We start from the raw sequence: 12,040 nt of genomic DNA on the forward strand, positions 1-12,040 counted from the left end.
GAGAATATGCAAAAATAAATAAATAAAAAATACAAAAAGAGACTCTCGCTCAAATGCAACACACACACACACACACACACACACACACACACACACATTCACTCACACATACACACACACACACACACACACATTGTGTTCCCTTTCTAACCAAATGCTATAGTTTGATTGTAATCATAATGCAAAACCTGATACTTATCTAAACATTTTTGTTAAGAAAATAAAGTAATCATCTTTTAGAATATCTAAATGTATATCTAAATAAAAAAAACGAATAAGATAGAGAAATCATGTCTAAAACAACAAAAGGAATCAAATAGCCTTTCTACATAGGATATATAGGAAGCTATAGACAGCCTACAGGCTGGTACAGGACATTACACAAAAGTGGCTATTTTTTAAAGCCACTAGATGAAGTTCTTCTCCTGGAACATTTTTTTTTTAGGCTGGCACTCTATTTTGATGTGAAATGCTGCATTTATTGAATTTTTTAAAAAAAAATAAATATAAAAAAAAAAATGATATATTAATTCTAATGGAAAAAATAGCTCATAAAAATTATATAATTAATGCAAAGTATCATAAAAAAATCTAAAAATTCTAAATAATAATCAGAAAACATTATAGAACAAAAATGTATTTGATTGGTTATCCTGGGAAAAAGTAAAGTACAATTTTAAGGCTTCGCCCGTTTTCGGGCGGGAGGAAGCTAAGTGTGACCCATTTACGAAGAAGCCCAGAGGGTTAAAACCCTTTTTTGGGGTGAAAATACTTATGTGCCTAAGACTTTTGCACAGTACTGTACTTTACAAACGACATTGTTGCTACTTTATAAAGAATGAGCGTACATTAATTCGCAGGACTGATTAAAGACAGTGACAGACAGCACTCATTTTAACTAAATATTAGAGAGACTGACAGAGATACAGTAGAAACATTATGTATGTTTTTGCATTAAATAATGACCCAGATTGTGAAATACATTTATTAGCCTTAGAGTAAGGGAAGCACAACTTGGGAAATGAGAGCATCCAAGGTGAAAGCAATGGATTTATTTTAAATATTTGTAATGTTCTTTAATGTTATCCATAGTTTTTTTGTGGCTCTTTTTTTTTAAGTATCGGTTCAGGCAATGTTACCATTTTAAAAGTATCGAAATGGCACTGAACCCTACTTAAAAGTTATTATTTCTCACTGGCTTATTTACCAAATGGGTGCTTTCTCTTCTTCCTCTGCAAATTAAGCTACTGTAGGTAGTTCGGTAGCGAGATGTTTGAATAAATTAGCGTTTGCAATTGACAATGCGATTGAAAATGTTGTGATAAGTAGGCTATACCAACCTTGTAACTCGTTACCCCCCGAACACTGGACATAGCAGACGTATGTAGCGAATACAGGAAGGTATCAATCAAGAAGGTATCATGATTAGGAGTTATTTTTCATTTTTATTTTTTGATTAATCACTTAGATTAATCATTCATTTTGACAGCACTAATGTTTATTGTAAATAGACAACCATACAAAGGTAATTGTTACTAAGCCTGCACCAATGTTCTTGTCCATTGCCCTCGCAGATTCCTGCAGCCAAGCTTGGATGTACATTTACATTTCATTAAAGGTTATTAATGAAATGCCTCTGAAGTTTGACTTTTTGCACCATTACAATACTTATAGGTAACTAGTCATCATATCTCTAGTTCTTTAATGTATTTACATTGTACTAAAGTGTGTTCATTTTCAATGGGCATATATTCAGCTGAAACAGGTGCTGTAGACTAGATACTATAATTATATAACATTTAAACCTGGAAATAAATGCAACAAAAATATAACAGAAAATATTAATGTATTAGTCATTAAACAAGTAAATTTGAAAAAGAAAAAAAATAAATCAAGTGAAATATTTATTCAGATTCATCTACTGAAGCACTAAAGATGCTTTAAAATCAGGTAGCCCACTAAAAACAGCATCTTTGTGGCTATTGCGGGGGGTATGGGTGACGTCTGCCAAATCAACTTCCCCCAAATCCCCCACCTTTTGCTCCTATCTTGCATGTGCTTTGTCGTTAACTGCTTAATCCCCTAAAACCCCAGTTTAGCGCCTACTTCTTCATCCCCTCCTCAGCCCTGGCCCTAATGTCCTTGCCCGCTCCATTAAACGGCAGAGAAAGGGCCCAGATTAGACAGATAAAAAGAGTGTGAGCTCTGTTTGGATAACACCCTCCCTGCCAGGGCCTCGCAAAACAGGATTACAACCAGCATGTGAAGAAGGGAGAGAGAGACGGCCTGCCAGGGTGAAGTGTGAAGTGGGCATGAAGTTTCATCATATACGTGGACCGTGAATGTATTGGTCACAGTAGACCAAGTCCCATGTAGGTATACTTGAAGAATGATGGTTTTATGGATATACTGAAAGCTGATGTTTCTCATCAGGACCCGGATGTTGTCGTTTGAGCTCAATTAAGTGCATATTGTTGGCAAGACCAATGCGGTTGTCTTCGGTACAAAACATACAATTAGCATTTATATCGCACTCGTACTCGTGTCCATGTTGGTGCACTTGGTTAACTCTTCTTACTCTTCCAGTGGAGATATTAAACAAAAGGCAGTGGAAGAAGACTGCCCAAAACTCTGTGCTAATTATTTGAACTAAATGGGGAGAGCATTTGTTTTTGGTCTATAGTGTTTGGAGTCTTCCTGGAGATAGTTCAGGATTCAATGACCTCGACACAGAGGGCGTGCATTCCAGAGCTGTGGAGGAACCGGCATTAAGTAGCAACACTAAAAGAAAATGGCTCCTTAATAAGGTAAGCCAATTAAGAAGCTGAAAGAAAAAGTAATGTGACGTAAATGAGAAATGCCTCAAAGTTGGGCCTTACAGAGGCAGTGGGGGAGACAGAATAATAGGCTTGCGGCGAACGCCATGAATAAGAAGTACACAAGAACAGGGACAAAGTACTGACAGTACAGTACAAAATATTACACATTTTTTGACACCCAGATGTGTTTGTAACACTGTACTCGGTTTTAAGACCCACAGTCTCAATACTGAGCAATCAAAACCTGTTTATCAAAACCTTGGGGAAGAGAGAGAGAGAAAGCACCTCTATTACATTTCATCATACTTAGTGTTAGAGGTTTAAAGAGACTGCTTTGTTTTGTGGCAAAAATAAAAAATATTAAATAAATAAATATAAAAAAATGTTTTGATTTATTTGAATTAATTAACAATTAAAAATACGTGCATAAATTAAATTTGCTATAAATTAATAATAAAAAGAGACAAGCTGTACTTGACATAGAATGTAAAAGATGTTAAAAATAGGTCAGAGAGGTAGTGTCAGGCTATGGGATGTTGGGGAAGAATAGAATGGAATGAAAGCAGAGGCAGGACTGTCACGCTTTGTTTTTCTGCCTGTTGCTTCTGAATGGCAGTAATTAGTTAGTTGGGTGGGGGCAACTTGGGGTGGAGAGGGACTCCAGACTCCCACCAGGAGACAGAAGGGAGAGGGGATGTGGGACAGGAGAATAGATGTTCTGAGTGCAAAAGAAAAATAAGGGCAAGGGTCACTCCTTAGAAACAGAGGAGTGACAAAAATTCATGCATGATAACTGAGGGCTGAGGAAAGGAGAGAGAGAGAGAAGAGAGCACAGTTTCTTATATTATAAGCATGTACATTTCTTAATTTTAGTTCAACTGAGAATTTTAATGACTGTGAGAATAGAGAAACAAGATGATGCTTCAATAAGCCAAAAACAGGAGCAAACTAATTACAACTGATCAAAGTATGAGCTGTAACCAGGATTTCTGCAAGTTTTATGAAGGTTAATTTAAGACATCTTAAGGTATACATTAAAGGGAGAGCGCAATATGTCAGTATGTTCTCTAAATATAAATATCTAAAGAGAACATAAGTATTGCAGCACAACTTCCAACTGATCTACATTATTTTTTAAATTAATTTCACTGTAATCACACAGCACAAAACTGATCCTTCTGAGTACCTTTGTTTTGTTTTTCAGCGCAAATGAAGCTTAAATTGATATTTTTTTCTGGGAATAGTTCATTAAATAAAAATAAAAAGTGAATTCAGGATTATAAAAAATGACAAATATCTTTCAGTGAGCTCTGAGAAACTGACTAAAATCAAACAGAAAACAAGTTTTCATATGTCACAAAAATATGCTTGTTCTTACTTTAAAGCATAAAGTCACTTCATTTCGCAAAAAAAAAAAAAAAAAACTTAAAAATGTATATCTTCCTTCTGTATCTCAAGTAAATGTATCTTGTAAATGTAAATGTATCTTGATTACACAAGACTAAAGTAGTTTAGATATTTGTATTGAAAAACAAAGACATAAATACTAACACAAGCATTCTTTTATGCAACATTTAATGCCACGATTTTATGAATTTAAGACTTTCTGTTTAGATTTAATACTTTTTTATTTGTGGAAGGGAAAATGACTTTTCAAGACATTTTTGATACCTGCAGAAATCCGGTTAACCTTATTAACAGATGGATTCACAACAGAAAGTGAAAAGCAGAAGGTTAATATGTCATTGACACTGAGGCTGCACACAGATCTACAGTGACTCTGTGAGCGTCAGGGTTTGAGAGGAAGGGTGTGAAAAACACAGTTCACTCTCACAGCCTCTCAACTCCCACTGCCACATGACACTGAACAGACACTCCGCATGGCGATGATGTGTGCTACAGGTGTGTGTGAGAATGTGATGAAGTCTTTTATCAGAATCAGGTGGGACGAGGAGGAATGTGAACATACAGGCCCAGAAAAAGATGTTAACACATCAGCCACACAAAAATGCACGGATGTCCTGGATGTCAAGCATTTAATTTATTTTGTCAAACACACACACAAAAAAAAGGTTTATTTTGTTTTAAATAAAGTCATTTCAATACTTTTTGTTTTTGAGCTTGAAATCTTCAAAATTCTACATCCTGCACATTTGCTAATGAGTAAGTAAGTAATATATTTTACAGAATCTTACTCCATTCAGCAGAATTTCAAATATTTCCCACATGGCATGAAATAAGCATCAAAAATATGCATGTGAGCCTATTTACACGTGTAAGTGTATAAAGAAAAACTGAGATTGAGAGGAAAGAGATCAAATTACCTGCTGCAGGTCTGCCAATGAGTAGAGGTGCACATGCTGTAGCAGGTATTCTCTCGGAAAAATCCTGCAGAAACAGCGAGAAAAATCACATTAGAATGAAAAGCATATGTATATTACCTCAAATCATATCTGAGCCTGCACATATCTGTAAAAAAAAATTAAAAACTGCATTAGCCTGCACACATATACATACAGATCCATTTCAGGTGGAACGCTAGAATCCCATCATCCCACCTCTGTAACCATGACAACATGGGTCCAAATTGCTTAGAAATAGGGGTTAATTCAATTGAATTGGAAAAAGGCTGTAAAATAGGCATTTAAAAGCACTACCCCTTATTATGGGTGAAGTGGGGCGGCTCTGTCTCTCTCTCTCTCTCTCCATCTGGCTAGCTATTATGGCCCTCTTCACCTCTCTCCTCCCATGAGCCTACACTCGTTCTTTCCCGCTCTCATTCACCCACGCCTGTTCACATTACAACTCAAGGGCCAACAGAATTATCCATAAAAGAGGGGACGGGGAAAGCAAGAGGCAAACTGTGAGATGACGAGGAAGAGATGATACGCGGTTACAGGAGGCAAATGAAATGAAAAACTGGGCGTTATCGGTCTCATCTTAACCACACCACTAGTTAGTCCATAATATCCACTGACAACTAAGCAAACAGAACAGATGTATCCTTCAAATGAAACGATCCTCATTGGAGATGCAAAAAAATCTATTCATTCATACACAATACTATTGGTGTAGACACACTATAGCTGGCTACTTGAACAGGATCCAGTCTTTTTTAACCACAAAAGGCTGGAAAATTGGATTGATTAAGTAGTCTGGCACTGGAAACCAGTGCATCTTTACTTCATTTCATTGCTGGCTGAAGAGAAGTATGGCTATACTCCAGACAGCCCCATTCCCAGCTCATCCCTCAGGCCTCATTAGGCCAAGCCATCATTACGGTGCTAATCTAAGTCTAAACTGAGGCATGGAGGCAGGGGGTGGGATGTTTACTAAGATGGGGATGAAATCTCTTTTCATTTGTTTATGGAAAGCTTAAGGGTCAAGAGACAAGAGAGTTGCAGCAGGTCTCATTAGTACAAATAGAGCTGATGTACTTTTTCAAGAGATGTTGTTCGTTGTTTGAGGTTTACAAAATATATGCATTAAAACCCAAAGACTGAGTTTAAATGTGCTGTCTTGACCATGTTTTATGGTTCTCAGATGTGTCAGAGAAATTCATTCACGAAAAACAAAGAACCATTTTGATCAAAAAAAGCAATGACATCACTACTAAATCCATAGCACAAAGTGTATAGTTATTTACTGAAGTTTGACTGCTGAACAAATTACTTTTATATGACCTTATCAATGAATCCAAATCACACAGCTCAACCAGTGTAATACAACTTGTTCCCACACAAATGACTCTTTAGAGCCGGTTCTTTTTAGTAAATCAAAACCATAAAGTATGACAAGAGTAGTTTGATTCCCAAACAATAATTATCATGAACCATTGTAGTGAATCAAAAAAACAGAGTGAACACTTTAGTCAGATTCCAGAACCAATGGCTCTTATGAGTTTGTTCTGTAGTGTATCTACACATAAAGCCTGTGAAATCAATAAAAAAAGCATACATAAACAGTTTTTTTTTGCTTTGAAAATTTGCTTTGAATGTATTTGTTATCGAAATGATCTCATAACTTGTAATGGAAAAATTTGACATTCGTCAAAAAAAATCTTTAAATTCATCAATGGAATTAATTTCCCCCAAAATATTATTGGTTTTATTAACAAATTTAGTGCTTAAGATTACTAAAATAATCGTTAATGGGACTATTAAAGAATCTGAAATAATAAGAGGAATGCTAAACCAGAATAAAAAAATAAATCAAATCTTTATTGTAATAATAAAGAGTTTTCCACTGAAGTGTTTACAGATCACACCTGACAGATTTGCGGCCTTAAGAGAGGCGTGAATGCCTAATAAAGAGAAACCACAGAAACCTCTGTGGAAACCACAGAGCTCAAAGCTTTACATACCCACAAATCTGATATAACAAGTGAGGTATTACTGAACATCTTAGGAAGGCTGACAAAGAAAAGATATTGCATTGACAAGATTCCAAGCTCTAATGCGCTATCTTCTGTATGACAAGATGAAATCCTAACTTAATCCCCGCGGATGTGTTGTTACGCTGATTTGCCTGCCTTTGTCAAGCTTGTTCAAGTCAGGACAGTGTGTGAAAAGAAACCTGCATCTCTCCGGGTGTTCATTTACTTCTGGTTATGGTGACAGTCTATCTTTTGGCTTTCTATCTCCTCAAGCATAAATTCATCTCTGCTCATGGCAGAGCTCCATGTCTATATCTTTTGTCCTTTCTCAGGGTAAATACATAGAAGTGTTTACAGTGGTGGTAACCAGGCGATATGGGGCTTGTTGTCGAACAAAAGAGAACCAAATCCGTCCGCAGTAATCAGAGGGTGGACATAGGAAACCCATAAGCAAGAGACTGTATGCTGATTTTGCTCTTTTCTCTCGACTGCCTGTGGATAGGTACGCTTTTATGACAGAGAAACTGTAGGATATGCTGCAGTCTGTAATTGGTCAAAAGCAAAGAAAGAAGAAAAGTTTGGAGGCACCATATTTAAGTAAACAGAGTTATTGTAGCAGTTACTCAGAGAATTGTGCAAATTTATACAAACCAAGTATTTCGACAAATGAAAAACAGCATTGTATGAAAAAAAATGGTAAAGGTTTGAAGAAAAAAAAAAAGAATTTTTAACGGTTCAGGTTTGATAATTGTTAAAAGATAATAACTTAATGTAAGGCAATTCTTGTAAAAGGTACATTTACTCCTTTTCACAGATGTTTAAGAGGTGACATACAATCCAATAATTGTCCTTAACTATATATTAAAAACACTACTAAACCAAAAAAAAGTGCACTACATTACCGTTCAAAAGCTTTATATTTTTATATTGTACAAAAAAAACGTCTATTTCAATGCTGTTCTTTTCAACTAGAATCTTGAAAACATGCATTACAGTTTCCACAAATATTAATCAGCACAACACTGAGAACAATGAGAAATGCTTCTTGAGCATCAAATTAGCATAGCAGAATGATTTCTGATGACGTGATAATGAAGACTGGTGTAATGGCTGCTGGAAATTCAGCTTTGCAAACACCTAAATAATTTACATGTCAAATATATTGCATATAGAAAACAGCTATTTTAAACTGTAATAATATTACATAATAGGATAGGTACTTAATGTTACTGTATTTAAAATGTTCGCAGCCTAAGTAAACAATAAGGCACTTCGTGAACATTAAAAAAAACTCTTACCATCAACAAACTTTTGAAAGGTAGAGTATAATTCACTATTCATTCCATTATTTAGAAATTCATACAGGTTTGGAATAACTTGAGGGTGAGTAAATGATGACAGAATTTTCATTTCTGGGTGAACTATGCCTGTCACAAGTCTTAAGCACTACACTATATTATAACACTATACTGGTTATATTGTATGTTTCAAAATGTGGCAGCATTGCAGTGTCTATGAATAATATTGCAATGCATTTTAAAAGCGTTTCTCATTTCCCAACTCCAGACATGAGTAAAAACTAATGAAAGGAACAGACAAAAATAGTTAAGCATGCATGTGGATGCCCCTGTGGATCAGTGAGGTGCATTAGATCAGGCTCAACAGTGTGGACTGTGACTGTTCTCCCCCTTCTCTCTGTGGTTTAGTGTAAACACTCGTGGGCCTCTTCACAACCGCTGATGAGAGTCCCGCCTGGGCAATGAATGGCTAAGGTAATATTTTAGCGCCGCCGCCCTCATCAATCCTACACTGTTTGGAAAAGTGAAGCATTAGCCTGATGCCTGCTAATAGCCTGGCCATAAACACTAGCCCTCTAGCTCTGCCTCCTGCTAGGGTCACCGCTGCTGTGCCCCGTAAACACAGTGGCCAGATAAAGTCACCACTCAGTAGGCAGCTGGGACTGCTCCAACAAGATGAACTTCGGGAAGATATTCAGTTCAAACTGAGGTTTCCTTTGCTATAGCCCTCACGTCTACAATTCAAACGGCCATCCTGCTTCTACGTCACCATGGAGTTCAAAGGAGCCAATACATAGGAAAGGGAACTGGCCCATTCAATAATTCAGTGATTCAAACAACAAACAGTGTTCTGAACGTTTAGCTAAGAGTGCATTAGCAACCATTAAGTCAACATCTGAAGTTTGTTTTTTTTCTTTTTTGGACGTTTTTTGGCATGCCATACTTTATTTTAATAGAAAAAGATCAAGTTTACCACAAAAAGATTCAAAGTCATTCCAAGGATGTGTTTCAAGGACACTTGGAGAAATAAACTGCAGTTTCCTCATAGTTTACCCAAACAAATGAAACATTTGTGATCATTTACTCAACCTCATGTTGATACAAGCATGCACTATTTAATTTCTTTTGTGGAAAACAATAGGGGCCAGTGTTGTTTTAGACCTCACTGCCTTTCATTGTATGGACACAAACAGTAAAAAATGCAGTAAATACTTTAATATTGGGGAAAACATTTATTATTATTATTAATGTTGATAAAAGTTGTGCTGCTTAAACACACACACACACACACACATATATATATATATATAAATTATAAATGTTTATAAAATGATTATTGAATTCTGTGCATAATGCGATTAATCGCGATAGAAAAAATGTGCTGGCCAACGATATAAAAGTGCTGGCCAATGATTACATTTTTTCAATCGCGATTAATCGCATTATGCTGCACAAAATTCAATAATGAATTCAAAAGTAGTGTTCTGTTCACTTTCATTTAAAAGTACTGCTATATGAACAAGTGCAACACTTTAATCAAATATTGTGCGTTTTTATAGCAGTATTCATTTTACAGCAGTTAAAATATTTCTTGTAAATCTCAAATTATAACAGTAATGTAATCAAACTAAATATATGTCCAAAGCTATTTGCCACTGCCAGGGAATTAACATTTTTATATAAGATATTTTATAGTTACATTTTATAACAAGCTATGCTCAAGATTACAGAGCCTCGATCATAACATTCACAATTTACGGTATGTCACAACAGGTACCTTCCGAGTAGAAACCTTCACGGTTGCGGGACCCAATGCAGCAGAGTGCAGCGCGAGACAACACTTGTTGGGCGAGTATGGGTGCAGGCTGTTAGAGACTCGTGTGTGCAGGATGCGGGAGAAAAACCATGTATTCACACTAGGCAATCTTATCCGTGCCCGAGTGTTTGACTAGTGTGATCGGTCCGTGCCATGCTCGTATGCATGTAGTGTTGGAGTGTTCTGGTAAAAGAACAAACAAAATCTTGATATACAATCACTGATGAACATCTTTGGTTTTAATGAGGAAAAGAAAAAAAAAGTATGCGAGGGTGGATTAGAACCCAGAACCACAGAAATGTTTGACAAAAGTTCCCAACGTTAACTATATTGAATTACCAATTTTTTTTTTTTATATTAATATAGTCACTTCATCACCAGGGGCACGCTTGCGATGTGGGCCCCCCCCAGCTCGGGCCCCAGTATGGCTTCACTGCCTGCACTGTCTGTAGTTACACCACTGGTGCTGAGCGAGAGTGCTTCTTGGCTGTCTTTACGTCATTGGAAACTTCCTACTTCCCACTTATGAAGTTGCGAGCGCTGCTGCAGTCTTAGGCCTAACCCAAATACTCTCATTGATTGATACACGTAATGACACCCATCCCAAGCCAGTACTGATCTACATCCCACCCCCTCTCATGGTTTGTCTATATGAGAATTCAGAGCCAGTGAGCAATGGACTTTCATTTAATAAAAAAACTGTGGTCAAATAATGGTCAACATTAATCAATTAATGCGATAATGTGTTAATGCATTAACACATTAACTTGCCCAGCCCTATATATATATATATATATATATATATATATATATATATATGTATATATATATAAATACACAAAATTGTGACAAACGGGTGAGTAAATTATCACAAAACTTTAATTTGATAAAAAAAATTGTGTGAATTATCGTAAACTTCCGCTTATCCCTAAATTAAGTAAACAGTTGTCTTTTTATGATGATTGACTGTCAGTATAAAAGGAGTTGAGCCATTTTTTTGGGAAAGAGCTGGAGGTAGCTTTCCATTATGTAATATTTCATCACAGAGCTGTACACGCTTTCGTCTCTCATGGTGTGAATGTTTAAGGCCTCTTAGTGCAATCTTGTGGTCTCCACACTGACCCTGGTAAGAGCATGAAGCATTCATCACATAGACAAGCCTTTTAGTGCCAAAACCTTTGCATAAACACAGCTCCTTTACATTCCTGTTGAACCTGGCCCTTAGGAATCCACAAAAGATCTGCATAAGGATCTTATTTCCAGCAACCAAATGCATTCCTTGAAATAGCTTTTAAAAATTCATATTTCCAGCAACCAAATGCATTCCTTGAAATAGCTTTTAAAAATTCATACTTTGTTAGTGCTACAAGCTTAATACATTACAAGCAAGCTCCCTCTATACATACTGGCAGGGCAATAAAGCAAATGCAACCAGCGACAGTCATCCACTACTCTATGTGCCTTGGAAGACTTCACAAATATTTATGTTGTTCCACAATATATTAACTTCCAGTCCCATCTTACAAATCTACAAAGCAGAAAGAGAAAAAACCTCAGTGTGTGTCCCTGCTGGCCTAAATCAAATAGTGTAATCAGAATCACTGGAGTACTACAACTAGGAAATATTTATACACTCATGCACTGATATCAATTAAATATTTCTGAACTTACCTTATCTTACGGACTTTGTAACTCCAACTGTTTTGATGTAACTAACAACAATAAAAAATTG

General features: G+C 36.3%; 1 protein-coding gene across 3 annotated transcripts in view; it reads right to left on the minus strand.

The window, feature by feature from the left end:
- Positions 1 to 12,040, minus strand: part of plekhm3 (pleckstrin homology domain containing, family M, member 3) — a 49,485-nt gene that overhangs the window by 12,183 nt on the left and 25,262 nt on the right. Inside the window, exon 6 of one of the 3 annotated variants that reach the window (XM_059499913.1) lies at positions 5,144 to 5,207. In XM_059499913.1, the coding sequence (XP_059355896.1) occupies positions 5,144 to 5,207 (64 nt within the window). Of the gene's footprint in view, positions 1 to 5,143; positions 5,208 to 10,023; positions 10,492 to 11,617; positions 12,021 to 12,040 lie in introns of those variants that run through there. The other 2 variants (XM_059499914.1, XM_059499915.1) reach the window with 2 other exon arrangements.

Source organism: Carassius carassius, chromosome 19 (genome assembly GCF_963082965.1).
Source record: "Carassius carassius chromosome 19, fCarCar2.1, whole genome shotgun sequence".
In the NCBI taxonomy this organism is placed as follows: domain Eukaryota; kingdom Metazoa; phylum Chordata; class Actinopteri; order Cypriniformes; family Cyprinidae; genus Carassius; species Carassius carassius.